General features: G+C 38.4%; 2 protein-coding genes across 6 annotated transcripts in view; one reads left to right on the top strand and one right to left on the bottom strand.

Moving 5' to 3' along the window:
- LOC143299064 (uncharacterized) overlaps window positions 1-24,269 on the bottom strand; it is a 60,664-nt gene extending 36,395 nt beyond the window's left edge. For 2 of the 5 annotated variants that reach the window (XM_076612198.1, XM_076612167.1), the window contains exons 1-8: window positions 24,056-24,267; window positions 14,231-14,314; window positions 11,930-12,079; window positions 11,038-11,238; window positions 10,417-10,569; window positions 9,129-9,332; window positions 7,679-7,765; window positions 5,262-5,340 (exon numbers count right to left, since the gene is read on the bottom strand). In XM_076612198.1, the coding sequence (XP_076468313.1) occupies window positions 5,262-5,340; window positions 7,679-7,765; window positions 9,129-9,332; window positions 10,417-10,569; window positions 11,038-11,238; window positions 11,930-12,079; window positions 14,231-14,314; window positions 24,056-24,103 (1,006 nt within the window). In that variant the 5' untranslated portion in view covers window positions 24,104-24,267. Of the gene's footprint in view, window positions 1-5,261; window positions 5,341-6,314; window positions 6,373-7,678; window positions 7,766-9,128; window positions 9,333-10,416; window positions 10,570-11,037; window positions 11,239-11,929; window positions 12,080-14,230; window positions 14,315-24,055 lie in introns of all 5 variants that reach the window. The other 3 variants (XM_076612182.1, XM_076612174.1, XM_076612189.1) reach the window with 3 other exon arrangements.
- Window positions 24,270-26,951: 2,682 nt separating this feature from the next.
- Window positions 26,952-27,405, top strand: part of LOC143299087 (uncharacterized) — a 6,884-nt gene continuing 6,430 nt past the window's right edge. The window contains exon 1 of the mRNA XM_076612212.1: window positions 26,952-27,268. Coding sequence (XP_076468327.1) covers window positions 27,211-27,268 — 58 coding nt within the window. The 5' untranslated portion in view covers window positions 26,952-27,210. The remainder of the gene's footprint in view (window positions 27,269-27,405) is intronic.

Below are 27,405 nucleotides of genomic sequence, written 5' to 3' on the forward strand. Positions count from 1 at the left end.
TGTTCAGGATTCAATTAGTGGAAGTATGTGTTCCTTTATATTTACATGCATACACACACACTAAGTTATAATTGGAAAAACGTATCCATGTACGTCAGTGTTCATTTATATTCAATGCATCAACCATCATTACCATTGTCACATAATTACATTCTGTTATCATTAACATTAACATGACCACATGCTGTGCAAGTAAGTTTACTGGCACACTTAGAGCATGCTGTTCCAATACAGTGGAAAAAAGAAAGAAAATATGTCCTGGATTTGTCTTGTGAGCTGAAAATTCATAACGTCAAGCAGACTTAGAATGCACTGCAGTCTCACCATCTTCATCACAGAGCAGGCATAAATATGGAATCAGATATTCAGAAACTCTCAAAATGATCACGATTAGGTTAAACTGTATGTAACAAAGTTGTCAATACAATCCCCAAAACAAGATGTACACTGACCTAAAACACACAATCATGGCTCGGATTATTTCTAATTCTAAAGATTAAAAAGAAAGAAAAGAAAGTATACAATCCATCAAATGTGTTTAGTAAAGGATTACCTGTATATAAATTCTTGTTTCACGTTCTACAGTCCATCAATGTGTTTAGTTTCATGTTCTACAGTCCATCAATGTGTTTAGTAAAGGATTACCGGTACATAAATTCTTGTTTCATGTTCTACAGTCCATCAATGTGTTTAGTAAAGGATTACCGGTATATAAATTCTTGTTTCATGTTCTACAGTCCATCAATGTGTTTAGTAAAGGATTACCGGTATATAAATTCTTGTTTCATGTTCTACAGTCCATCAATGTGTTTAGTAAAGGATTATATAAATTCTTGTTTCATGTTCTCACTTGCTTTGTTTGCTAATTTCATTTAATAAAGCTGTCAGCTGTATTTTTCAATGTTTTTTTTTTAAACAAGTAAAAACTTTTATATGGGTATGAAACAACAAAAAGATTCTTTTTTAAGTGTGAGATTTTCTTCTAAAAAAAAAAATCTGCCGTGAAAAGTCACAATCCTCACAGTTACCTTTTTTTTCTTTTTTTTAAATATTAATTCCAATCAATGATTAAAAATTCTTCCACAAGTTAAACTGCTAGGCGTTTCCATCAAGAAACAAGGTTGTTGTTGTTGTTTTTTTGTTGTTTTTTAAAAAATTCAAGTGTTTCCTTGCACAACTTTGAGGACAATGTGAAATGATAGATTTCTGGGGAAAAGTGTACCCCCTCCCACCTCCCCTTTACCTATCTGCTTACTCTTATTTACGATTACTTCTGGAATCCATAACCTGAAGTCATTATTTACACAATCTATTTCTTAGTGATGGACAAAGCCTAGTAGAGAGAAAACACCATCAATTTTTTTTTTTTTTTTTTTTTTTTCCATCTTTGTACTATTCAAACTGAATCTGAATTTATGCATGTTCAATGTTTGAGAGAGTGAGGTGGTGGAGAGAGAAGACAGAGAGAGAGACAGACAGACAGAGACAGAGATAGATCACAGAGTGACTGAGAGAGCGACAGAAAGGAAGATGATGATCAAGATACACATATCTTAATTACAGGAGAGTGATGGAACTGGACTGAGGGTTGTCCTGACAAGTTGCAGGAGACAAGAAAGAGGACAAAGAAGTGCTAGTGTTGGACACAGCAGTTTGCAGTGGTCCACATTTACAACACTTTCTGGTGCTGGTAAGCATACATATCTGTGTGTGCGTGTGTGCATGTGAGTGTGTGTGTGTGTGCGTGTGTGTGCAGGACATCGGGAAACTCAATCAAATTCAAAGCCCCACAGATCTTTTTGTCTGGATGTATTTGCATGTGTGAGGGTGTTTGATTTGTTTGTTTTAAAACATGAAGTACACTGTAAGCAAATTATGGATTAAAATTCTGATTTGTGCATGAACAATTATTAAACCCTGTACCTAACCCATTTGTTCTGAACTGATAAGGCAAATCTGATAATCTGAATTCTGACATCTTGTCTCATCTATGATCTAATGATCTATGCAAGTGATGAGTGGTGTCATGATGTCTGTTTGCAGTGAGCGTGTGAATTGATTTCTTTTATTATTTCACCTTTGAGGAAAAGCACAGAATGAGCATTCACAATGATTATCTGCAACAGGTCCAGCTTTTCATTCCAAGAAGGTAGTATTACACAAGGTCATATCAAGAATGCTAACTGAATAATTCTTTACTCCATATAACCCAGAAGTTTGTTATCACAAGTAATGTGGACAACTGTCTGCTCAATCACTATGAAAACACTGATATGTTTTTCTCAAATTTCTAACAACAAATGTAATCTGTTTCTTCATTTGCAAGCTGGATTTCCTTGCATTTGTGGCAGAAAGAAGCAGTGAAATACAGTGCAAATTTATGCTCCAAGCATGCATGCAAATATTATAAAGTGTGTCTCCCTAAATATGTCTAACAGATACTAGAGTCTTTACAAATATGTCTAACAGATACTAGAGTCTTTACAAATAAAGGAACCAAGCAACCAACCAACCACACACACATTCACTGTTCACTCAATCACTGATTTTTTTCCCCTCCTGATTATCATATATGACATCAAAGCATATAAGGAGATGAGAAATATACCAATAAATCAATGAAAAGCAAAATAAAGACAAAAGACAAGAAAAGCTGACTGCTTCGAAACAGAGAAAAGCAGAACAGCTATTCAAATCATGTCATATGATAATAAGCTGAAGTTGCACAGCTCGTACACAGATCTACCAAAACCAACTGTCTTTCTCGCATCCAGAGTCAGAAAGGAAGGAAGGAAGGAAGATAGAGAACAGTGGGAAACAAACACCAAGGAAGAATGGCTGCACAGGGGGGGTGAAAGAGAACAGGATAATAATTCACACCAAGGAAGAATGGCTGCACAGGGGGGTGAAAGAGAACAGGATAATAATTCATACAGACTGAGAAACAAAAAACAAAGAGAGATAGAGGAGGTTGGGGGTGGGGTGGGTGGGGGGGAGAACACTGAACACTAAAATGTTTAATGTCATTAGCTGAAAAACTCTGCTGACATAGTACATACTAATCAGAACAAAATGGTGCAAAATAGATCAAATGGAACAGAAAGGAAACAAGAGAAGCAAGGCCTTCAAGACTCACTTGTGATGCACTTTTTAAAAAAAATCCAAGCTTTTTATGTATTGAGTATAATTTCAAAATGTAATGTTTAAGATGAGAAAGATCGGTTTAAAGCAAATTAAGTCCCCTAGCATTAATTACAGAGTAATTTCCCTTTTTTACAATCTGTACCAAAACATTTGCAAAATAAATAAAACTTCCATGCTTAGCAAAAGAAGTTCCTGTTTGGACAAAAAATGATAATAATGACTGCTCTTGTTGTTGGGTCAGAATATCAGATCAAAAAGCCAAGTTTTGAGAATACAAAAAATATAAATGTAACAGTAAATGCAGTTTGCATATAATTAGGCTTCATTATCTATTTTTTTGTGCCCATCCCAGAGGTGCAGTATTGTTTTAAACAAGATGACTAGAAAGAACTGAATTTTTCCTATTTTTATGCCTAATTTGGTGTCAACTGACAAAGTATTTGCAGAGAAAATGTCAATGTGAAAGTTTACCACGGACACACAGACACACACACAGACAACCGAACACCGGGTTAAAACATAGACTTACTTTGTTTACACAAGTGAGTCAAAAAAAAAAAAAAAAAAAGAATTGAAACAACATAAACTAATAAGAGATTTGCAACACTTTGGCACTTTGACATAAGCTTAAAGTACATGTGACAGTCGCTCATTTTCAGTTGTTCGTCTCCAAGGTTGGGACAGTACACAGAAAACAAAGTACAGATAAATCATAAATATTAATGCATGTAACATCGACACACATCATATCAATGCAAACACATCAAATAATTACAACGTCAAGATTGACCATCCAAATGCAGCCCTTCCTTTTCATCTATGCTTTTTTCCTCACAGAACCCATGCTAATTTTTAATTGATTAATGAGCATGGGGACCAGTAATGGACATTTTCTGTATATTTATTGCCTCAGATACATATTTTGCAAGTGAAAGTATCACATCTTCATTTTCTGTCATCAGTATGCCGAACAAATCTTTTCCCTGTACTGGAGATGTATTGGAAAATGCTACAGTTTTTTTTAGCAATTCATCGTATCTTTTGTGAGGTGGGGGGAGAAGAAGACAGATAAAGAAGGATGAGAAAAAGAGAAACAAAGAGAGAGAAGGGTTTGGGGTAGGGGGAAGACAGAGAAACAAAGAGAGAGAGGGGGTCAGAAGGAACAGAAAGCGAGGGAGTGGTGGACTTCAGAAGAATTGGACAGTCTAAAAAGAAAACACTTTTAAAAATGCCTGCCCAGTGCCAGAGTATTACTTTCAGATCAAAACAGTTTCAGAACATCACTGGTAAACAAGAAATTTCTGCTTGAAAGCACATGTTCTGTTCTGGTAAATTCAAACCAGTTTTCCCGATACCTTCCTTTTGGGTAAAGGAGACAGGTCTCGCTGTTTCTTTTAACCCTTTCACCGCCAAGCTCGCATTAATGCACAGGCGTGGAAGAAGACCCATGTCACTGAAAGGTGACCATTCACTGGTCTGTTATCCATGAACCTACTGCTCTTAATGTTTGGTGGTAGGATAAGCCATATTTTCTATACATCGCAGAGGGAACCCCCAGCTATTCTTAGGCACTGTCTTCTCTGTGTTTATTCCACAAGGGAATTTTGTACTCTAAACTGACTGGTGGTGAAAGGGTTAAGTGTTGAAGTTGAAAACAAAGACATCTGTCAGTTCCTGACATTCACAGCAAATGTTTTTGCTTGTTGCTCATTCTAAATTTGTGATGTGTGTATGTGCATGTGATGTGTCTCCAAATCAAATTTCACAAAGATGCGTTCATGTTGATAAAGAATATGCGCACACATCCATACATTTCTGAACCGACATTCCTACATACAAGAAAAAGAAAGGGAATAAATAACTAGAGTAAGCATGTGGAAAATACAGAAGGTCACATGAATAAAAAAAAAACACAGAAAAGAATTCATCTGCTATAATCACAAGTAAATACAAAAGGTATACAATTCCTCGTACAGCGGACCAGAAAAGAAAGTGGTGGTTAATTAAGTTAATGATTCAGTAATGCCAGAAAACACTCAATCCACACACAGACAGAAAAGGGGAAAAAAAACAGGAAGGAAGGAGTCAAGAACCAGTTAGGCGGACCAGACTCTCACCATGCTCAATCAGAGTCTGTGCGCGAGTAAATCTACCATGCAGGGCAGTCATGTGAAGCGCCGTCCGCCCATCCTCACTCTGAAACAGTCAACTGTTCCGTCAGTCAGCACCCTACAATGGTCTCCACACTACACACACACACACACACACATCTATTTTGAGCTGATGTTTCCCCCAATCTTTTTGACTCTGTGTACATGAAAAGATAACACGGAAACAATGTACGGAAAGAGGAACATGTCAATTTCTCTTGGTTGCAGAACCAATGACATGAAAATAAAACAATGTCACAGGAACATGTCTAAAAACAGACAATTGCTCTTGGTCACAGAACCAATCAAAATGAAATGAATCAAAGAAAACTACTAGTGAAAGTAATGATAAACAACGTTCGGCATTTTACCTCCTGTGGCGAAACAAATGAGTATTGACAATTATCTTAATTTTAAGTGATGACGATCATTCTTTTTTTCCCTTTCTTTTTCTAACTGCCAGGCTGATTCCTTCAGATGTTCCCACAAAGACTGATAAATTGTCTTTTTAATATGTATGTATCTTCGTTCAACAAAATGCTCAATACATGCACATGCTTCTGCTGACCACACTCTCTACAGATACAAAACCACTACTGTGTATGGAGTGTTAGGGGAAAACACTGTTAAACCACACAAAACCATTCACTACATAAATCTGGACTGGCAAAACACTCTGGCCACACAAACAACCTTCATACAGGAACAAAGCTATCATCAGTTGGAACAGACAATGCTAAGTTTCAAAGTATGACTTTTCTTTTTTTTTCTTTTTTTTTGCATGGGCATGGATGAAGCAGATCCTCTCCTCTGCAACCTGCTGCAGTGTAGGTGAGAAAAACCTGAGCACTCTGCCAAGACCTGGAGCAGCAGCACATGCACAAACAAGACTGGCAAGGGAGCCCCTCACACAACAGCTAGGTTAGGAGTTGCGCCTCTGCAAACCCAAGGCGCGCTATGCACAAGGAACTGCACACACCCCCTCCAAAGGTCATGCCCAGACGCTGTACCAACACCTACTGTTCATCCTGATCACTGCACAGTTGGGGGCACTCGCCTGCTGCTTAATACCTGCCTCCTGCACAGAGTCACACATACATATGACCCCATGACATGGCCCCACATGTTTGGCAGTCCACGGAGCTGAGCTTTACTGTCTTATGTAACACGGCTGTCTAAAGACCTTGGGCAAAAACGTCAGTCTTAATACTTCTCAGTGACCAACAAATTTCGATGTGTTTTAGTTTTGTGCAACTGTTCTGTACTTCTTTGTGAACAAATACACCGGGCCGTTTTCAATTTCTGCTTCTTTTCTATGTCTACTCTCGACCCACACAATTTGACAACTTCCTTCTCCACCAGGCAAGCAATACAGAAATAATGTTGTAATTATAAATGCATCGTTGGAAAAGGAAAGGGCCAGCCTCAATGTGTGGCATTACTTAAAATGTGTTTTTATTCACTGCTATGTTTAATTAATTAAATTAAAGATTCAAGACTTTCCAAAGTCGTGAAAAGCAAGAAAAACACACACACACACACACACAAAAACAAAACCAACAATAACAAAAAAACCCAGAGATTTGGTCAGAGTTTTAAAATAAAGTGGGTTGTTCAAGAAACCTCAACTGCACCTTTTGTTTTTTCCCCTTCAGAGGTCAACAACCCAACAACCTGTCATAGACAGGTGGTCTAATCTTTTGCCCAAAACTCTGCATACACAATGAATGTGTCAAATGCATCCTCATTTTAAATGTGTTACATGTATCCTTATTCTCTCTCAATTTGTCCTGTACCCATTCACACACACACACACACACACAAACACATGCGCGCACACACACACACACACACTTCTTACCACAATCAGGTCATGCTTAGGATACAGGCCTGCACAATGTTATGTCATATGGCATTTCTCAATACTCTTACATTTCAGCAAAACCTGAATGCAGCCCTCTGCTTGCTCATCAATCCATCAAGTGTTCTCAGACTGTAATTTCAACCTTGGTATGGTAGCTGGATTCAGGATTCACTAACCACTTATCTAGTGTGTAATTCATTTTGTCCACCAAAACATCATGCTAAATGTACAAAGCTAGCTATTTATTGTCAGATTAACTAACGGTGTTCTGACAGAGAAAAAAAGCATACTGAACTATACGATGCAGCAGCCAATGCTAAGGACAAATAGATCCACTTTAAGGTTTGAAAGTTGTGCTGTTATTCCTTTTAAAGAATCACAAAGATTACAGAAAAATAACAATCATTATATTGGTAATCCTCTAAGCAGACAAAGAGTTAATAATATTCTGTGATGATGACAGTCACAGTGAGATGACGACAGTCACAGTGACAGACCACACACCATTCAGTTGTATTACCTGTGCTTTTGTGTTGGCCCCTTCAGACACCAGAATTTCTAAACAAATGCCCCCGTGAGTGGACGCTGCAGCAAAGTGAAGAGGCGTCTGGAAGGGAGAAGAAATGACCATTACAATGATGACTACTTTTGTGACATACAGTAACGCCTGGATTCTTTGATGTCATCATTGAAATACTGTTGCCATTATCACCGATTTCATTTATTAATCCACATACATTTTAACCATCCATGTACTTTCATTATCTTTTTCTAATTACTGTTGCAAACTGAAGACGGTAAGACTGGAAAATATAAATTGTAGATGTTAACATTCTAAAGTATAAATCACACAGAATTAAAAAAAGCGAAAAATCAAAGAAACATACAATTAATACAAAAAGAAAATAAGAAAACAGCATCAGTCAAATCCTAATACAATCTACTGATCAACAAAAATGATGCCATGTTAAGCCAAACTGTGTGTGTGCTGTTTCCACTGAACAAGGCACCACACATCAATCTACATTTCACTGTTTAAAGTCCAGACAAATGTTTAAGTGTCCATTTATCATTAAGTTTTAATCCCTTCTAGTCTTTACCATCACTTTCCACACAATTCATTCTATAAACACAAGCTGTGAGTGCCTGCTAAATGCTTGAAACATCAATGAAGGCAAGATGGCAAATGAAGACTGTGTCATATTACTCAAATGTTCAAAACATTCATTCTAGTCAATTCAAAACCATCACATAATGTTGACGTGCAATAACACATCAACTGGGCACTTTGGGTATCCCCTAAATATTTTGTTTTTAAAGTGCACAAAAGAAATAGTGCACAACACAATCCTTTACATCACAAGAAATAGAGCTGAATTTGCAAGCATTAAAATACTCAAACACAATGTTGCTAATCCAGCAATGATCTTACACACTTTAAAAACTGGTTTTCAAGAATATCCAAAGTCATCTAAGGGCTTGATTCATAAAACTCACACATACAGTATATTCTTTCCCTAAATTACATTCAATTTGTCACACTTACCTTGATCCACTGAAACAAACTGTGGCAGGAGTTAAATTCCTGTCCTGCGCAAAATACTATTCCGCCCAAGCTGAGAAACTGGAAAGTAGCAGCAACTAGTAAACTCCCTTAGTAAATTTTCTCACTCCTCTAAAACCACCCCTCTAGTACGCAGCCAAAAACGTGTCACTCTCAATCCATGCAAGCAAAAGATCAAATACGGACGTTAAAGATCCTGTGGTCCATGTCAGCGTTCGGTGGGGTATGGAAACAAGAACATACCCAGCATGCATCCCCCCAAAATGGAGTATGACTGCCTACATGGCAGGGTAAAAACGGTCATACACGTAAAAGACCACTCGTGCACATACAAGTGAATGTGGGAGTTGCAGCCCATGAACAAAGAAGAAGAACCCACACCCTCTTCCTCCCCGGCAGTCCTCACCATGCCCTTGTGGTTGACAGCGTTGACAGCAGCATTGAACTCCAGGAGCTTGCTGACCACGATGTCCTGGCCATTGAGACAGGCGACATGCAGCGCTGTGTTGCCGTAAATGTTGACGGCGTCCACTTCCACCCCCAACTCCAGTAACAGCTTCACCACACTGATCTGACCGCTGGCTGCTGCCGCATGGAGCGGGGTGTACATCTGTCACATCACACAGATCATTGTCATCATCAGACAGTGAGAAAGTACTTCAGAGGGGAAATGGTGTACATCTGTCACATCACACAGATCATCGTCATCATCACAGTCTGTGAGAAAGTACTTCAGAGGGGAAATGGTGTACATCTGTCACATCACACAGATCATCATCGTCAGTCTGTGAGAAAGTACTTCGAGGGGAAATGGTGTACATCGGTTTCATCACACAGATCATCGTCATCATCACAGTCTGTGAGAAAGTACTTCAGAAGGGAAATGGTGTTCATCTGTTACATCACAGAAAATGGTCGACATCATCAATGTCCATGAGAAAGTAGTCGGGAGGAACTTGTGTACAACTGTTACATAACAGTTCATGGTCATCGTCACAGTCAGTATAAAAGTACCTGAGGGAACAAAACAGGTGTACATCTGTTACCTTGACAGTTCGTGGTCATCGTCACAATCTGTGTGAAAGTACTTTGGGGGAAAATGCAAACAAAATAACAAAACAAAAACTGAAAAAAAAAGAATATAGTACATAAACCTTCCTTTGTGTCAATATTATGCTTGCTGACTTCCCAAACGTAATTTTCAGTAACTATGCACATTGGCATATCACACTAGTACTTAAGTTATAATCCTTGATTTTCTCTAAAAAAAAAAAACAATAAAAAAAAAAATATTAAAATTTAAAAAAAAAAAAAAAAAAAAAAAAAAAAACCAACTCAAAAAGTGTACCCCCAAAACAGAAGAAAAAAAAAAGAAGAAAAGAAAACAGAAAGCTGTACCTGACAACTAAAAGGTCCTGGTTATACTTATAGCTAGAGAGTCCCAGTTATAACTATCAACATCCATCACTGTGCTGACAACAACACTTCATATACAAAAACTTCCACATCGGCATTTCCAATTCTGAGAAACAATAATAGCAGTAGCAGTAGTACTTTCAAGTGCTGTTTTTCATGTATGTACATGAGATGAAATGCAAGTACTTCTACTACTCCTCTCTTACAGACACTCCAGACAGTCATTCCCACAGCTCTGAGGTGAGTGAGAAAAATGCAGCAAGTGACACCTTGCTCACCATTTTGTCCCTGCAGTTGAGTTCTGCTCCGTGATCAACCAGAATTCTGACCACCTCCACATGACCCATGTAGGCTGCCCAGTGGATGGCACGGCGGTCTTTCTTGTCAAAGGCATTGATGGTAGCTCCTTTGTCCAGAAGTACACCTGTCATCTGGGAAAGAACATGCAGGAATAGCCAAAATAAATGCTTTCGTTTGGTACTTGTATCTAACTACATATACACATAAACTGAAATATCAGACGTCACACACACACTAATGTGTATCTCATAACATGTACACATAAATGAAAATATAACACACCACACACACACAAACAACAGTAATTCACACAAATCCCAAGATTTTTAACACCAAAACATTTACCATCAATTTATGAATCTTGATTATTAATAACGCAGTTCTGTCACAATTATTACAAACAAAAGAAAAATACAAAACTAACACAAATAGTTGATAGGCACAGAATCAGAAAATAATTGTGATATAAAGACACAAAACAGAAGCGAAAAGCAAAGCAAATTTAAAAAAAACCCATTTTCTCATTTTTTAATTTTTTTTTTTAATTTTTTTATTTTTACATCACAAATTCTCACAGAATCAAAGACCAGTTTCCTGACCTCTTTGTGACCATTGAAGGCAGCGTGATGGAGACTGGTGCGGCCAGCCCTGTCAGAAACATTGACGTTGGTCAGGAGGGGAATGATGTACTCTGCACAGCGCACAGCATTGTTGGCTGCAGCCACATGCAGCGGGGTCTGCCAGTTCTTGTCCCGGGCATTCACGTCCGCTTGGTGGCGCAACAGGGTTTCTACCGTGTCCTATGTCATAAACAAGCAGCGTAATATTCATGATGCTTGCATTTCATGTGGAGAAAATAACACCATGAATAGCTCTACGCTAACCTTTTTTTTGTCAGTTTCCCCTTTGCCTAAAATGTACTGTTATCACTGATATTATCACAAGTACACTTCTTTTTTTATGAAAGTAATATGCTCTTTTCTTTTTCTTCATTCAAGGGTTGAGATTCACACGTAAACTCTTTTCTATGGATGAACTTTTATGCATTTGACCATTTTTACCCTGTATTTAGACAGCTGTTATTATTTAAGCAAACAATCTCTGTAATGATATAGAACATTTCCAGTTCCATAATTTTTATTTAACAGAATGGTCTCTACATCATAACAAACACTCTGTTGGGACAATCTATAATAATGAATGTGATATTCACATTCTCTAAACACATTCCTACATCATCTGTATTACATGTCTCTCGTTTATTATCAGGTCTGCTTACTGCATACGGAGTGACTAAATCGTGCATTAGACACTACACACTGACTCATTTGAAATAATGACCAAAACATTTACAAAACATAAAAATCAGCCACTCACAAATTAGTTTCTGGATTGCATGTTTATTTGCAAAAAAAAAAAAAAAGAAAAGAAGTTTCTTTTATAGCCTGGAAAATCTGGAATCATGACTGTGTTATGGTGTTGAGAACTCACATCACTTTTGGCACAACAGGCACGGTGTAAGGGTGTGAGCCATTTGTTGTCCTTGGTGTTGACACGTGCTCCGCTCATGATCAAGAGATCAGCGATCTCCGCTTCTCCACAGTATGCTGCCGCATGCAGAGGACTGCGCTTCTCCAAATCCTAAAAGAGTAAAGATCGTTGTGCTTCTTGTAAAAATATGTTTGGAAAGCATTATGGTTGTTCTGACGAATTCATTGTTGATCACTCTATGAACAAAAGTGTTTTCAGAAATACACAACTGTGTTAACTTAATTAAGGGAACATTTAAGGGAACATCATCATGCACATGCATAAATTAATAAAATAATTGATGAGTACATATCTGACGGGGTAAACAACATGTTTCTGCATAAATATAATTCAAAAAGTAATTGCTAATATTAGATGACAAGTACAAATCACCTCAAAGTCATATTTAAAAAAAGGACTGAAACTGATAAATTGGCGTTAACTGTACTCACAAGGCAAAGTGGAAACTAAAAAAAAAAAAGTTTGAAATCTAGTTTCACAATTTTTCAAAATCAGTTGTTTTGTTTTTTTCTTTACATTTGGGGAAGGGGTGGCGGTGAGAAATAAGGGAGAAATGAAGAAATGTGAAGAGATGTCTCAAACAGGTCAATCATCCAGGATGAGTGGGATGGGGATGGGTGAAACTGAAAAGTATAAGGGTGGGGAGACAGGATTATCACTGAGCATTCCAACCCCAAGTTTACAGTTTTACATCTTGCTGTTCCTCCTTTTCACAATGATGATAAAGTTATCAGTGTGGCTGAATTTCATCATTCCGCCAACAGTCTCCAGTTCCATGGACCCCATCCATGCCTACCCCAAAACCGTACACCAGGAAAAGAAGATATACAAATCCAGAACAAAATGACTTTTCAAGAACATTCAGAAACATACATTATCATTCTTTGTTGACAGATGGAGAATCAGCATTTTGCAGAGTTTGCGCAAAATATTTTCCCCTTTTTCTGTCCTTGTAAAAACGTAAGTCACTGTATTCTTTCCTGAAGATTTGGCGGCAGTGATTTTGTTGGGAGTTTTTCCACAGCAAGGTTTTCTTTTCCATGTTCTTCATCAGTCTTACACGCTTGCTTGTGACAGCTAGCCATCTTATCAGCTGAGACCACTTTCTCTTAACTTCAGTTTTTCTGGAGCCATTTATGGACTCCACGTGCAAGAACAAACTGTTCGAACTACAACTTCCTATCCCCAGTAAGATTAGTCCACCCATGAAAAAGGGGGCCCCCATTTGTTTATGTGCTCTTTTTCCTTAACATGCGATCCATGGCCAAAATATCAGCAATGGTCTGATTTTTACGCCTTTCTGTAACAGTTATTCTGAAATGTATGGGACCCCACAGCTGAAAAAGCAGACCAAATAAAAAATCAACAAAAATTGATGCTACACTAGTGACATCATCTGCATGTTTTAACGTAAGCTTTAAGCAACTCCTGTCCACAAAAACAGGGATGTGGAGAGGGACAGAGTAAAAAAAAAAAAAAAAAAAAAAAAAAAAGCATACTCACTGTTGCCAGGGTTAAGGGAGTGTCTATATATTAACTTTTTTTAATGGCACATAAACACGTAAAAGAAAGAATAGTACTTCTTATATGCCTAAAATCTGGTATAAAACAAAACATGTTTTCTGCCCGTAATAAAGTGTATCGCTGCATCATCCGCTGACGCAATGTCAGCACACATACAAAAAAAAAAATGCAATCAAATGTAATGCGGTTTTTGTTGCATAAAATGAGGAATGACCCTTGTGGCTTGACATGGACAATAATTGTGTGTGTGTGTGTGTGTGTGTGTGTGTGTGTGTGTGTGCATGTATGCGTGCATGCGTGAGTGTGTCTCCTAAGTCTCTGGGGTGGGGGTACTTTTTCCAAATAAATAAGCAAGTTTATAAAATTGACTACTGTCTAAACTGGTACAAATGTACTTTCAATCTGAAATTATGAAAAGCATCTAAACAGAGAAATTTATAGAATCATAAATTCATAATTAAAAAAAAAAGTTAAAAAATTCTATGAATCACTGAATGTGAGAAATATCATCTATTTTTTACGAATGTGCATGGCTGGCATGCACAAAGAGATCTCTATTCATCATGCTGATGACAGCTATAAAAAGTATAAGAATGGACTATTGTTTGTCTGCAAAGCTGTAGTGTAAAATTTCATTGATAAGATGATGACAAGAACTTAGTTTCCTTTCAACTAAATAATTCAGGGTGACGTTTAAAGCCAAAGTCTGTGTTTTACCTGATAGTTGACATCCTCCTTCTTGTACAACAGAGCTCGCACTTCATCTGGATCTCCATGGAAACAGGCCTGAACAAGTGGTGGCTGCAACATAAACAACTGACAGCATTGACTGAAGCATCTTACAACTCTCTGACAACACAGTACTCAAACATTACATGTTACAGAACACTGTAATATCACTTCTTAGGTCGAATACCTAAAATGTTAAGCTGTGAGTGTGTGACAGTTTTATGATGTCTATATTAAATTAACCATTTTTAACACTGTATCTTCAATATAGTTATCAGAGATGTATTGAATTTGTCATCTTTAATGCCAAAACAAGTCCATTGAAGCAAACAATAAAATTAAAAGTACAAAAAATATGTTAAGTATTGTTAGGTCTAGGACTAGGAGGATAATTCATATTCTAAGCAGAGGTGTAGGTGTATGTGCACATGAACATATGTGTTATACATAGTATATAATATACAGAGAGCAAATACACAAAGAAGGGTAAATAAAAAACAACCAAACATTTAAACAGCAACGAGCAGCAGGATCTGAGGGAATGTCTAAACTAATGAGATGTGACTGATGTACAGCTGGGGCAACGAGGTCAGAAACCGCCAGATTATCCAGCTGAGCTCCACAGCAAAATTCAGTGTGAACTGCACGTAAGTGTGCTAATGAGTGTATTCAGAATTATCCTGGCCAACATGTGGTTGCAAACACTTGAGTTTTTATAGTCTTACAAAAATAAATGTGTTCCAGAAGAATGTATTCATATATATACATAATTTGTGGGGGGTTTTCATGAAAAAAAAAAAAATCAACCTTGATCATCTCCAGTACCTTTAAAGTTAGTTATTTTAAAAAAGGTGAAACACACATTATTCATTAATTTTGTTTAAACTGTTGAGGGAGGGACAAACAGTGGAAGACAGAAAAATATGATGGACTGACAACATTGCAGAATGGACAGGAAAACCATTTGCAGAGACCCAGGCTTGGATGCAACCAGCAGACCTGGAGGAATCTGGTGAACAGCTCTGTGCAGCGCACAAATAAATCTCCACCGCAGGAGAAGAAGGGTGACTGGACTGTGTTCCACCGATATCTTCCAACATTTCCCAAGAATGTAAATGAAGTATGTATAGACACTGAATGAGGGGACTGGAATGTGTAAATTAAAGTGTGACTGAAAATAACTGTTCAACTGATTTTTTCCCCAACCTTCTGAATCAAACCAGCACCACAACATGCCAACACACGGCGTTCACAGACGCTCCCTGACCAACAGGAAGTGGGTGCACGTGAACACACCCCACTACGGAATTCAACACAGACCACATATGATTTATAATTATTGATGTCCCTGCTGGGTAACAAGTCTATCTATAGATCATATATAGACTCTACATTGTCAATAACCAACACTGTACAATAAATTTTATGTGTCAGGACTGTGGTCAACAGGGAACAATACTACTTATATATATGTCAAGGATTCTGATGAAAAGATCCTCATGAGCGCTCTTAACTTCGCCCTTCACACAACCATCCGCTATCTGCAAAACAATGTGCACAGAGTATCAAAAGCTGAGACCTGTATTGTGGCCAGGTCACTTAGAATCATTATCAGGGTAATATTTCCCTGTTTTATTTTTAGTTTTAGTTTTCTTCTTTTAGTTTTATCAACAGTCAAGATCTCAACTGTGGCCAACTTCACTTTTGAAGTTCTATTATATCACAATCAGGGTAATATTTCTCTTTCTTAATCTTAACTTTAGTTTCTTTCTTTGTGTGTGTGTGTGTGTGTGTGTGTGTGTGTGTGTGTGTGTGTGTGTGTGTGTGTTTTCCCATGTCATCAAACATCTAAATCAAAATATACATATATTAGTATATGCATGCATGCACACACACAGACATATGTCAGAAACATAGTAATAGTTCCAAGATTCCAGAGAAAGAAAGTCTGACACATCACATGTATCACTGTGACAGACAAAAGCAAAAAGAGCACAGACTGATACAGAGTCAGGGGTCTAAGAGAGAAAGAGACGGAGACAGAAAGAGACAGAGACATTCATAGACTAATATAGGCTGTAGGCATCTTGTGTCGACAGGCAAATGAGAAAGGAAAAACAGAGAGACAGACATACATGCATGCAGACAGAGAGACAGAGAGAGAAGGAGGGTGCTAAAAAGCTGTGATGATTAAGAGATCAGGAAGCTGAAATACTTTTAAAACATGGATGGGAAGGAACAGGATAAATAAGTTACATGATAATGATTTTAGTTCAAATATTGTTTAAATATAAAAATCAGTCTGAATTCTTCAATCAAAGGTCTGAGTCTGACTGCCAGCAATGCATGGTCTAATCATACAAAAATATATATAGCTTATATAAATTCCTGTACATCTGTCTGTTGTTTCGTGTTTACATGCATGAAAGCTTTCAAGTTTCTGCTTTGTTTTCCTTGTGCTTTAACCTCAAAATAATTTCATTTGCTGCTGACAAAGAGGTTTGCCGAATTACACTACTTGTACAACTGGAAAAAAAACCACCCCCACCACCACAAAAAAAAAGAAAAAGAAAAAAAGAGCTGTACAACACTAAAGCACAATATGCTGTTTGTGACAGGTGTAACTGAAGCATAGGCACATTGCTGCTGCCCAGCAGAGTGAGGTTAATCCCTGGCCAGTGCAGTCAGTAGGGCAAATCTGATTTTCTGGGTTAAGCTTATTTCCTCTTTTCCTGTTCACTTAAGCTTAATTCCTGCCTCCTTCACCTGACTTACAAGTCACCTGAACGTAAACCTTCCAAGTTCCTGCATGCTGGCGAGTCCTGCATGCTGGAGAGGGAGGGAGGCAGGGAGTGTGCGTGCGTGCGTGCGTGCGTGCGTACGTACGTGCGTGCGTGTGTGTGAGGAGGGTGGAGTGTGTGTATGATATGGGGCTGTGGTTGATGTGGTATTTCTGTGTGTGGAGGTGTGTGTGTTGATGGCTTTATTATTTACATTTCCTTTTTAACATGAAAACACCATCAACATATGGCACTGACAACCATTCACTGGCTAGGTTAGTAGGTATAGTTTTATATATACATACATTCTATGTGTCTGCATCACTGCATGTAGATGATGTAAAATCCAACAAAATAATCTGTTAATTTTTCACTGGTCTGGGTTTCCATGATCGCACACTATTTTAGTATTTGAATTTTAAGGCCTCAATAAAACCGGACATATCTAGCATCAACAGTTGTTCTTGTCAGTTGTTGGCATTACTACTTGAACTAGTATCTGTGCACTCTGTACAATGATATCTTATAAAACATCCCCAAAACATGAATCTCCCCTGTGAGTAGGTGCCACCTCAGAATCATGGTTTGAAACTGAATCTTCTTCTCTTCTTCTTCTTCGTTCGTGGGCTGCAACTCCCACGTTCACTCGTATATACACGAGTGGGCTTTTACGTGTATGACCGTTTTTACCCCGCCATGTAGGCAGCCGTACTCCGCTTTCGGGGGCGTGCATGCTGGGTATGTTCTTGTTTCCATAACCCACCGAACGCTGACATGGATTACAGGATCTTTAACGTGCGTATTTGATCTTCTGCTTGCATATACACACGAAGGAGGTTCAGGCACTAGCAGGTCTGCACATACGTTGACCTGGGAGATCGTAAAAATCTCCACCCTTTACCCACCAGGCACCGTTACCGAGATTTGAACCCGGGACCCTCAGATTGAAAGTCCAACGCTTTAACCACTTGGCTATTGCGCCCGTCGAAACTGAATGATTTCTCATTAAGCAAACCATAATTCTTTTGGGGCTTCCAGGTAAGTCTTGCTTAATCAGTCAATTCTGTGATGCACAAAATGCTTTGAAACACGTCCAAGCACCACTGTAGGATATATCATAGTGGTAACAAATGCTAACTTTATTGCATACAAACACCTCTGTCACATTCTTTAGGGTGATGTGACCAAAAACACCTAAAAATACAACAAAACACTTCTGAGGCGGCACTTTAAGAGCTTTGAAGAAACCATACCTTTGTCTCGCATCAAGCAGGCTTTTTTCAGCCTCAGCACTTAATGTACCTTCCTATCAGAGGGTGCTTATGGTATAGTTATACTTACAACACACTCTGTTCAGACTTTAACTGTTTAAGTATGAAAGTGTGGGTGCATGTATGATTGTGAACAGCACACATGTGTGTGCACGTGTATGTGTAAAAGAAAGAATGAAGTACATTCAAGACTGTCTCATTTATGTATACGTGTGCATGCATGTATGCGAACATTTGAACAGTGTGAAGAAAATCAAAGATATTTTAAAAAACAGGAAACCAAAATGAAATGAAATAAACCAAATAAACAAAAAGGTAAATAAACAGAGGAAACATATATATAACTTCATATGGTAACTGATTGAAATAAAATCAGAATGAAAATGGGCCACATACAGCAAACACACACACACACACACACATGGCTGTCATAAACACATGCTCACCTGACACTGACTCACGAGGTGGCATGCACTTTAATTAGGTTCTAAACCACATCTGATTTCACATTTTAAACTTTAAAGTAATTCTGCATGACTGTGCAAAGTTTAAAACCATAATTTTGGGACCTTTAATTTTTTTCCCCCTTTATTCTTTTTTATTTTGACAGTTCAGGCAGCATCGATGTTTGCCACAATGTGACAGATTTGCCTTCCAGGTTCCAGACTTTTGTCTTAAAAAAAAACATCACATTTTTTTTTTTTTTTTTTTTTTTTTAAGTTGTCCCACTGCTTGACTGGCTCCATATGTCTACTGACCCTGACCCTGATGTTTATTTTCTACGCAGTATAGTGCTGCCTGAGTCACACTCTGACAGCATGATGTTAACTGGTGACAAATACAAGCCGAAACAACAATTTATTTCATATTCATGAATTCTTACAGTTACACTGTTAAAGTGGACAAACAAAATATATTCATGCTATGAAATTGGAAAAGCATTTTTTTTTTTTTTTAATTCAGCATTGTCACATTTGTCTTTTCCCCCCACTCCCCTCCAAGACACACACTGACACTCACACATGACATATAATGACATATACACAAATGCGTGGATTAAGTTATTAACCTATAGATCTGCTGATGGGTTGTGTGTAGGAAAATAAAATGATTTAAAACTTATAAACCAGGTTGTACTTGATATTATCTTAGTTATCACTTGATGGCTTGAAAAATAAAATGACCAGCGTCAGTTTACTCTCTGTGTGTGCATTTGTGCGGCTGTGTCTGTGCGTGCACGCATGTGTGTGTGCGTTTGCGCACATGTGTGTGTGTGTGTGTGTGTGCGTGCGTGTGTGACTGTGTGTAAGTGTGTGACTATGTGTATACATGTCACTGTGTGTGGCTGTATGCATGCATCTGTGTGTCCATGATTGTGTCAGTGTGTGTGAATATATATATATATAGCCAAAGCACAGACTGAGAACTGCCCATGCTTGAGGATACCCCGCACAGTAGAAAATGATCTTGCTTTGATTCTACTATTCTTAAAAGGTCATTGCACACACTGTACACACACCAAGAAACAAGAGACTGTTTCCACTCAAATAAAAACTGTGTCAAGAGTTGGTATGGGCATCATGTATGAATATACTTGTGATGTTTCAGTGAATTACTGAAAATGAAATCTACATCCAGCGTGACCACGATGAACAACTCACATTGTCATTTACTACTCTAGCAATGGCTGAACATAAGTCCCCCCCACACTGTGCAATGTTTGTTATTTCTAACCACCGTAGTGAACTAAGCTGAAATTTGGCGATGACATACAGACTACCTGCAGTATCTTCTTGATTTTAGGTACTTTTTGGTGTAGATCCAGTTTATTTAATTCAGCAACAGTAGCTTACATAAAGTTCTCTAAGCTATGCAGTTGTTGACAACAACCACCATTTTATAAAAAGAAGCGTAAGTGAAAATCACAATACTGAGAGATCAAAGTTATGCACATAACACAATAGCTACTACCCTGGACATCAGTGAGCTTCTTTTAAGTTATTTTTCCCCCTGTCAGCAGCTTTTTCATGAACTTGGATTTAATGCACAGTACCTAATGTAGTTTGACTGACCTATGACCAGCAAAGTAGTATGAGTGATATGACCTTTGCTTTTTGAACCCTCACATTCACCAGCCACAGGTCATGTGGCCTCTAGTCTTTCCCACCAATCTGAAGCTCTGGAAGAGGGAAGTGCGCTGGGAATACCTTCTGATTGTTTCACAGCTGTTTAATTATTCAAGTCTCTGAGGCCACCTAAAGTAAACCCATACCATCATCTTCCTTCTGACCATCCACTTATTGTCATGGAGTGGAGCTAAACTTTGGTGTGTGTGTGTGTGTGTGTTTTTTTTTTTTATTTGTTTTTTTTTTTATTCTTATTTCTAAAAAAAAAAAAAAAAGAGATAAAGTATAACTAGCTTCAGATTTATTCCCATTTCAAAATCTACTTTTCTAGTTTTTGTCACACTGTTATAAATGCCTAATCCAGATTATACAAACACTGCTCAAGTGTACACGGACTACACATGCATGCAAGCATGTGCACACATAAACTGTATGTAAGTTGTTACTATATCAGTATATTTATGTTATATTATGTGTGAATATATGAGTGTGATTGTGAAATATAAAAGAGTCATGACCACAGTGGAATCACTGCTTGTTTTCTTAACAACCAAGTGCTTACAAAAGAGAACAGATCAATACTGATACTGTGATGGACTACATTCATTTGCAACCACCTGGGATGTTGTTTTGGCTAGGGCAGTCATACAGAAGAAACAACTGTACTCTCCAATGTCCTATTACTTTGATTCCACAGAGGTCAAATGTACTATCATTTTAATCCATATGTGAGGCGGTCAATGTCTGATTAACATTCCATCTGCAACCACCAACCAGTAACTGTTTTTCCTTTGAAGAGACTGTCTGATCAATGGCAGATGTGTGTGACAATGTCCAAAGTAACAGTGCAACACTGTGCCATGTACTGTGGAAAATCACAATGACCCCAGTCTGCATTTTGTGCAATTCAGCTTTACAGGCATCCTATTCATTCAGCAAACTTCAGGACATTTGTAGTCAAAGTAGTGCTTAATAAGCCTATAACACAGTATAAGTGTAACACTGATAGTACTTTCATAACCAGTCAGCTGTGTTCAATGGATGACAAGCGAAACAGATTTAAAAAAAAAATCATTTTAACTTAAAGGTGAATCACTATCATACTACATTACTAGGTAGAAAGATGAAAGTGCTTTCTGAAATGATGCTGCAAAGAAAGAAACATGCAAACAGACCTTTCTTCAAGTTGTTTCAGATATCATTATCTTATGTGCTTTACATATCTTTACATATCTACAGACAGGGCCTAAAACACTTAAGAAATAGATTTTTGTGTTTTTTTAATTAAAAATTGTAAAAAAAAAAAAAAAAAAAAAAAAGGTCACTGATATATGTGCAGCTAACAAATAAAAAATAAAAAACCATGAAAACTTCTCTTCCTCAATTTTACTAGTTTTTGTTTGGATTTATCTAATTCATATGCTCCTTCATTGGACTTGATTTATCATCCATATCAACCTTTTTTCATTGATGGTACCTTTTTACTTTCTTTTTCTGTCCCATCTTCAGTCAATAATCACACTGACCCTCATTCTGGTACAGTCCCAGTGCCTGCTAACCACAGCTGGGACAATCAATGTATAACTGGGACTGGGACAATCAACATGTAACTCGAACAATCAGTGTGTAGAAGTTTTAATGAGGCCGCACACCTCTTGTCAATGACAAAGCTCAAAGATGCCTGTTCTGGTTCAACATGCCAGCTGCATCTAATTCTAAATCTTACTGAAGACAATAATCCCAGACTAAGTGAATGCCCACTCTGGACTGTGAACGCCACCATGTTGCTCTCACAGCTCTTCCCATGATTCTGCCCATACTGTACAACAGTACATTCACCTTGACACAAACTCACCAAAGGTACAGCAGGTGGAACCCACATCTGATTTATAGCAGGATATGAAATTGGAAAAGCACACAGAATATGGACTTGTTACTGTTGTTTTTATTTACAGTAATGAAGATAGCAAATTCTATGATAACAGGAGTGAAACTTGTTTCTTTTTTAAGTTTTTATTAATTTTAAGTCACCAAGTGCCCCTCAATGGAAATTTCCTTCTGGTGTGAAAAAAAGTAAAAAGAAAGTGCCCAGGGACAGAAACATCTGCCTGTGTCATTCTAAGAATTTTCCCATGGCTGTATATAGCAAAATCATTAAATTCTGGTGAAATTGTCAAAATTGAAGAGTGTGTTCATTTTCCTTTCACAAGTTTCAGAAACAAAAGTTATAACTCTTCCACTTCCAGTAGTTTGTATGCTATTGCTAAGTTGCTTGGGTTTTTTTTTGTTTTTTTTTGTTTTGGTTTTGGTTTTTTGTTGTTGTTGTTGTTGTTTTTATAATTATATACTCTCCGTGATAAAAAAATCCCTTGGCACACAGCATAAAACAGACTTGACATTCAAAGCATGAATTTTCATAAAACAGATCTCAGCATCAATCATGCCTGAATGATAGACACCTGAACAGTGACTCTCAAACAATTTATTATCAACTAAACAAAATTCAATGGTAATCAATCTCCATTGGCAAATGTGTTAAACACTAATTTACTTTTTATACACAGTGAGACATTAAGTTAATAGGTAACAGAATATTCAAACTGCCCAAGTGAACAATTTTCTCCTCACAATTCTGGCTGTACACAGCAAAAGAATTATACTGAATACAGCAACCTGAGCAAGAAGATTGAATTTTTTTTTTTTTTTTTTTTTTTGCTCTTAAAAGGGTCCCCATCCCTCTTAGTCTTACACAGATCTTAATCCTGGATACACAATTCCAAGAACCACGCCCTTGCTGTCCAGGCGAGCATGTGAAATACTTAATTCTTAAACTCTTTTATTACTATGGCAGTATTTCAATAACTTTGTGCAATAACAGGTGAAACCTTGATAATGATTTCTCTTACTTTCTGGGTGAGCTACAACAACAAAAATTCTAAAAAATAGTAAAATGCAATATGTGAAACTTTGACGGAATTCACCCACAATTGTAATATTGTACTGGCAGCAAAAACAAAACATTCCAGGAATATTGAAAAATGCTCAAACCACCTGATCAAGAAAGTAAATGGGTAATCACAAAAGTTAGTCACATTATGGTTCACAGGCAGCAGCTCAGCCGAGGCACTGACTAGAGATCACGTCGGGAATCTACTGGGTGAGTGAGTGCAACAGCACGTTACTTAAAATCTAGACTATGTCGTTGGAAACAACCTGCGTACCTGTATTCTAATCACCATTTTCAAAGCATTCTTTGCTTATGACTGTCTAAATGCCTCCCTGGCTTATTGAATGTGTTGTTTTTTTCTTTGACGACCTAGTTCCCCAGGAATGTGTCTATTTTCGTTTGAGTGGCTATGCAAGTTGCAACTTCCTGACCAAACACACATGATCACAACAACGATAAATCACAACATTGTCCTCTTTACACTTTAATCCAAACCCAGGCAATATAGGCCAGGCGACAAAAATATCATTATATATCATAACTTATGCTCCAAACATCATATGCAGCAACCCGATCCTCTGAAAGCACGGAAACACTTTCTGTCTGCTCCTATCCACTTGATCATGCTTGCCTGGGCTCGCTTATCAATACGACTCACTTTGGACCTAAATTTCACCACTAACACTCACCTCATCCTCTAGTTGCTGCACTACGATCGTTCCCAGTCGTATAGCCATGCTTATTTCGATCGGTAATTTTGTCCTGCACCATAGGAACACTTTTTACTGAAACAACTTGATCTGACAGAGTGGGAAGTTACCACCTTGCCGCCATGACAGAAAACTTCTTGCGACTTGGTGATTGGGGGAGAGAATCACGTGGCACTTTGACAAACCTTGGATTTATCTTTCCTTCAACCATATTTCATTCGCTCGGTCTCTCTCCCAACTGACGGTGCAGGTTTTCGGTATCTGAAATTTATTTTATTGGGTATTATTCCCAGTGAAATAAATATGTTGAAACAAACAGGTCTCCGACGAGCAGGCAGAGTAGCATTGGTATTGACATGCCCGCGTGGGACATGAAGTCCAAGGTCCAGAATGGGATTGCCTCCCCCCTCCCAGACACACCCTCATCGAACTTGAACGTCAGGACACTCAGGACACAAAGCTCCCTCCCTCCCTTCCCACCCCTCATCTTATATTCTGACCCCGTCTTTCAGTGTAGGATCCATCTCTCAGCAACGGAATATTCCTAGGTTGCCGATATTTTTTTCAATACAACTGGCATTTTCTTAAAATTAATTGTTAGAAAACAGATTTTTTCCCCCACACTTGCTCGTGTGTGTGTGTGTGTGTGTGTGGTATCGGTGTTTACTTTTGAATGTTCGTGTTCAAAGCACTGTGGTATATGTTTACATATATGTCTATAGTTCAAACTAGCATGAAGGGAGAAAGCAGATGAACTGGGGATCTGTGGGAGATGAGGGAATGTGCGGGGGTGGGAAGGAATGCAGACACAATGTAAGGGAAATAACTCAGTTGACGGTGAACACAGGCAATTTCGTACAGATTACAATCCCCTTGAAAGTGTAGCCCTTTCGTTTGTTTTGTTTTCTGTTTTTAGTGCATGCTGTCCCTTTGAAATACATCTCCACAGTTCTGCAGCAACCACCATCGCTGCCGTTGTTCGCACTCCCCATAAGTTACGCACACACACACACACACACACACACACACACACTGGACACGCACATACGCACGCACACACGCACACCTTCTCGAGAGGTCGAGGAGATTTAGGGTTTTTGATTTTGTTTTTCTAATGATCACAAGGGCTTACTTGAAACTCCAATTGGTGTGAACTTGGATGGGCACTAAACCATTAATTTCAGTTAATAGTGACAGTGGCTGATTGACTTTTAAAAAGAAAAAAAAGTAACTATTCAAACACGCTGTGTTAACTCCTATAATCATGGCTTTCTGAGTTGTGAAGTCTTTATTTTCTCTGTCTTCAACTGTGAGTGAAACAGGCTATTGTTTTGTGATCACTTCCGATTTCCCTTCCCTCTCTTCTCTGTCTGTTTCTCAGGCTGTCTGCATGTCGCATGTCACTTGAAAGAATCGGATACACTGATAAACAACTGAAATTCAGGAGTATCATGTACATGAACATGTCCATCACGCATCAGTCTTTTTTTCTATTTTCGTGGGTGTTGTCTGTGGAGAGAGAGAGAGAGAGAGAGAGAGAGAGAGAGAGAGAGAGAGAGAGAGAGAGAGAGAGAGAGAGAGAGAGAGCCCGGCCGGAGACACGGAGAGAGCCGGAGAGAGAGAGAGAGAGTAGAGACAGAGAGACAGACAGGCAGACAGACCGAACCGGAGAGAGACAGACAGACAGAGACAATATATATATATATACAGAGAGAGAGTGTGTGTGTGCGCGCGTGTGTGTGTGTGTGTCTGTGTGTCGTGTGTGTGTGTGTGTGTGCGCACGTGCCCCGGCCGGTGCATGCGTATGTTTGATAAATAATACATGCGGGCATAGGATATCTACCACATATTCATGGAAATTCATGGAATCTGCATGCACTTTTTCGTTTTGTATTGTTTTGGTTTGGTTTGTTTTTGTTTGTTTGTTGTTGGGTTTTTTGTTTGTTTGTTTGTTGTTGTTTTTTTGTTTGTTTGTTTTTTGTTTTGTTTTGTTTTTTGTTTTGTTTTTGGTCTACTGAAATTCTTAGTTTCCTTATCATCAGTTCTGATTAGCGTAGTACCTGTGTACACACATGCAAACACAAACACTGACATGCATAGATGTATATGAATCAGTTATACAAACGGGTATGGATATACCATCAATAGAAATGAAACAGTACCATCAAAAGCACGTCCCTGTCCGAATGGTTATCATTACTAGTGATGCGACGTGCCAGTCTACAACACAAAGCTCAAGGGCAAGGACAGTGAGTGTTGTCATGTTGTCTTGTGGCGTTGTCAAGTAGTTCCTGTAGCGTTTATCTGTTGTTGCTGTTTTGTTTTGTTGTTATTTTGTTTTGTTTGGTTTGTTGTTGTTGTTGTGTTTTGTTTGTTGTTGTTGTGTTTTTTGTTTGTTTGTTTTTTGAGGGTGCTATTTTTGTGGTTGTTTGTCGTTGATTTTTTTGTTGTTGTTTTCGGAGGGGGGGAAGGGGTGGGCGGGGCCGGGGGCCCGGAAGGGTGTTATCCAAACCATGTCGGGTACACTAAGTTGATTTCACTGTCCATCATACCTTTAACGCTCGGCAATGATTGCAAATGCATTCACACTGGAATGTAATTTTACCACTGCGCACGTACAGATGTACTTCTGTTTTGTTGTTGTTTGTTTTTGTTTGTTGTTGTTTTTCTTTTCTGTTACACACATTTACGTACTACTTGTCATGTATCCAGTGCGCAGTCCCCTCTCCAGCAAGGTAAAAACTGAAGCCATCGCCGGCGACAGTGGCAGGTAACTGGGTCGCACGCACCGTGTCGCTTTGACATACCTGTAACACCGTGTGCTCTGACCTACTTGGAGCCACCGCCGCCAGTCAAGCCACACACCTGCAACTGTCAACTCTCGAGTCGATCTCTCCTCCTCCTCCTTCCTCTCCCCCCAACTCCGTGTTTCAAAATGGTGGCAGCAAGGCTGTACCCGGAAGGAGACAAGCCGTCGTAACTGATCGACTGGCTTGAAAACAACAACAACAAAAAAAACCCGATTCTCAGTGATGGCTAGCTGACTGATCGGAAGATATTGTCTTTCAGTGCAATGAAGTAGTGGACTCGGTCTTAGTTTGATCAGACACGTTCAACACCGTGTGTTTGACACGATGGCAGTTTGTTTTGGGATTCGGGTCACCTGGCTTCCGCTTTTTCTGGCTTGTGTCTGTGAGTGGTTATCAGTACTGACTTCTTCGTAAATATATATATATATATATATGTATATATATATATGTATATGTATATATATATGTGTGTGTGTGTGTGTGTGTGTGTGTGTGTGTGTGTGTGTGTGTGTGTGTGTG

The sequence above is a fragment of the Babylonia areolata genome, chromosome 2 (genome assembly GCF_041734735.1).
Source record: "Babylonia areolata isolate BAREFJ2019XMU chromosome 2, ASM4173473v1, whole genome shotgun sequence".
NCBI lineage: Eukaryota > Metazoa > Mollusca > Gastropoda > Neogastropoda > Buccinidae > Babylonia > Babylonia areolata.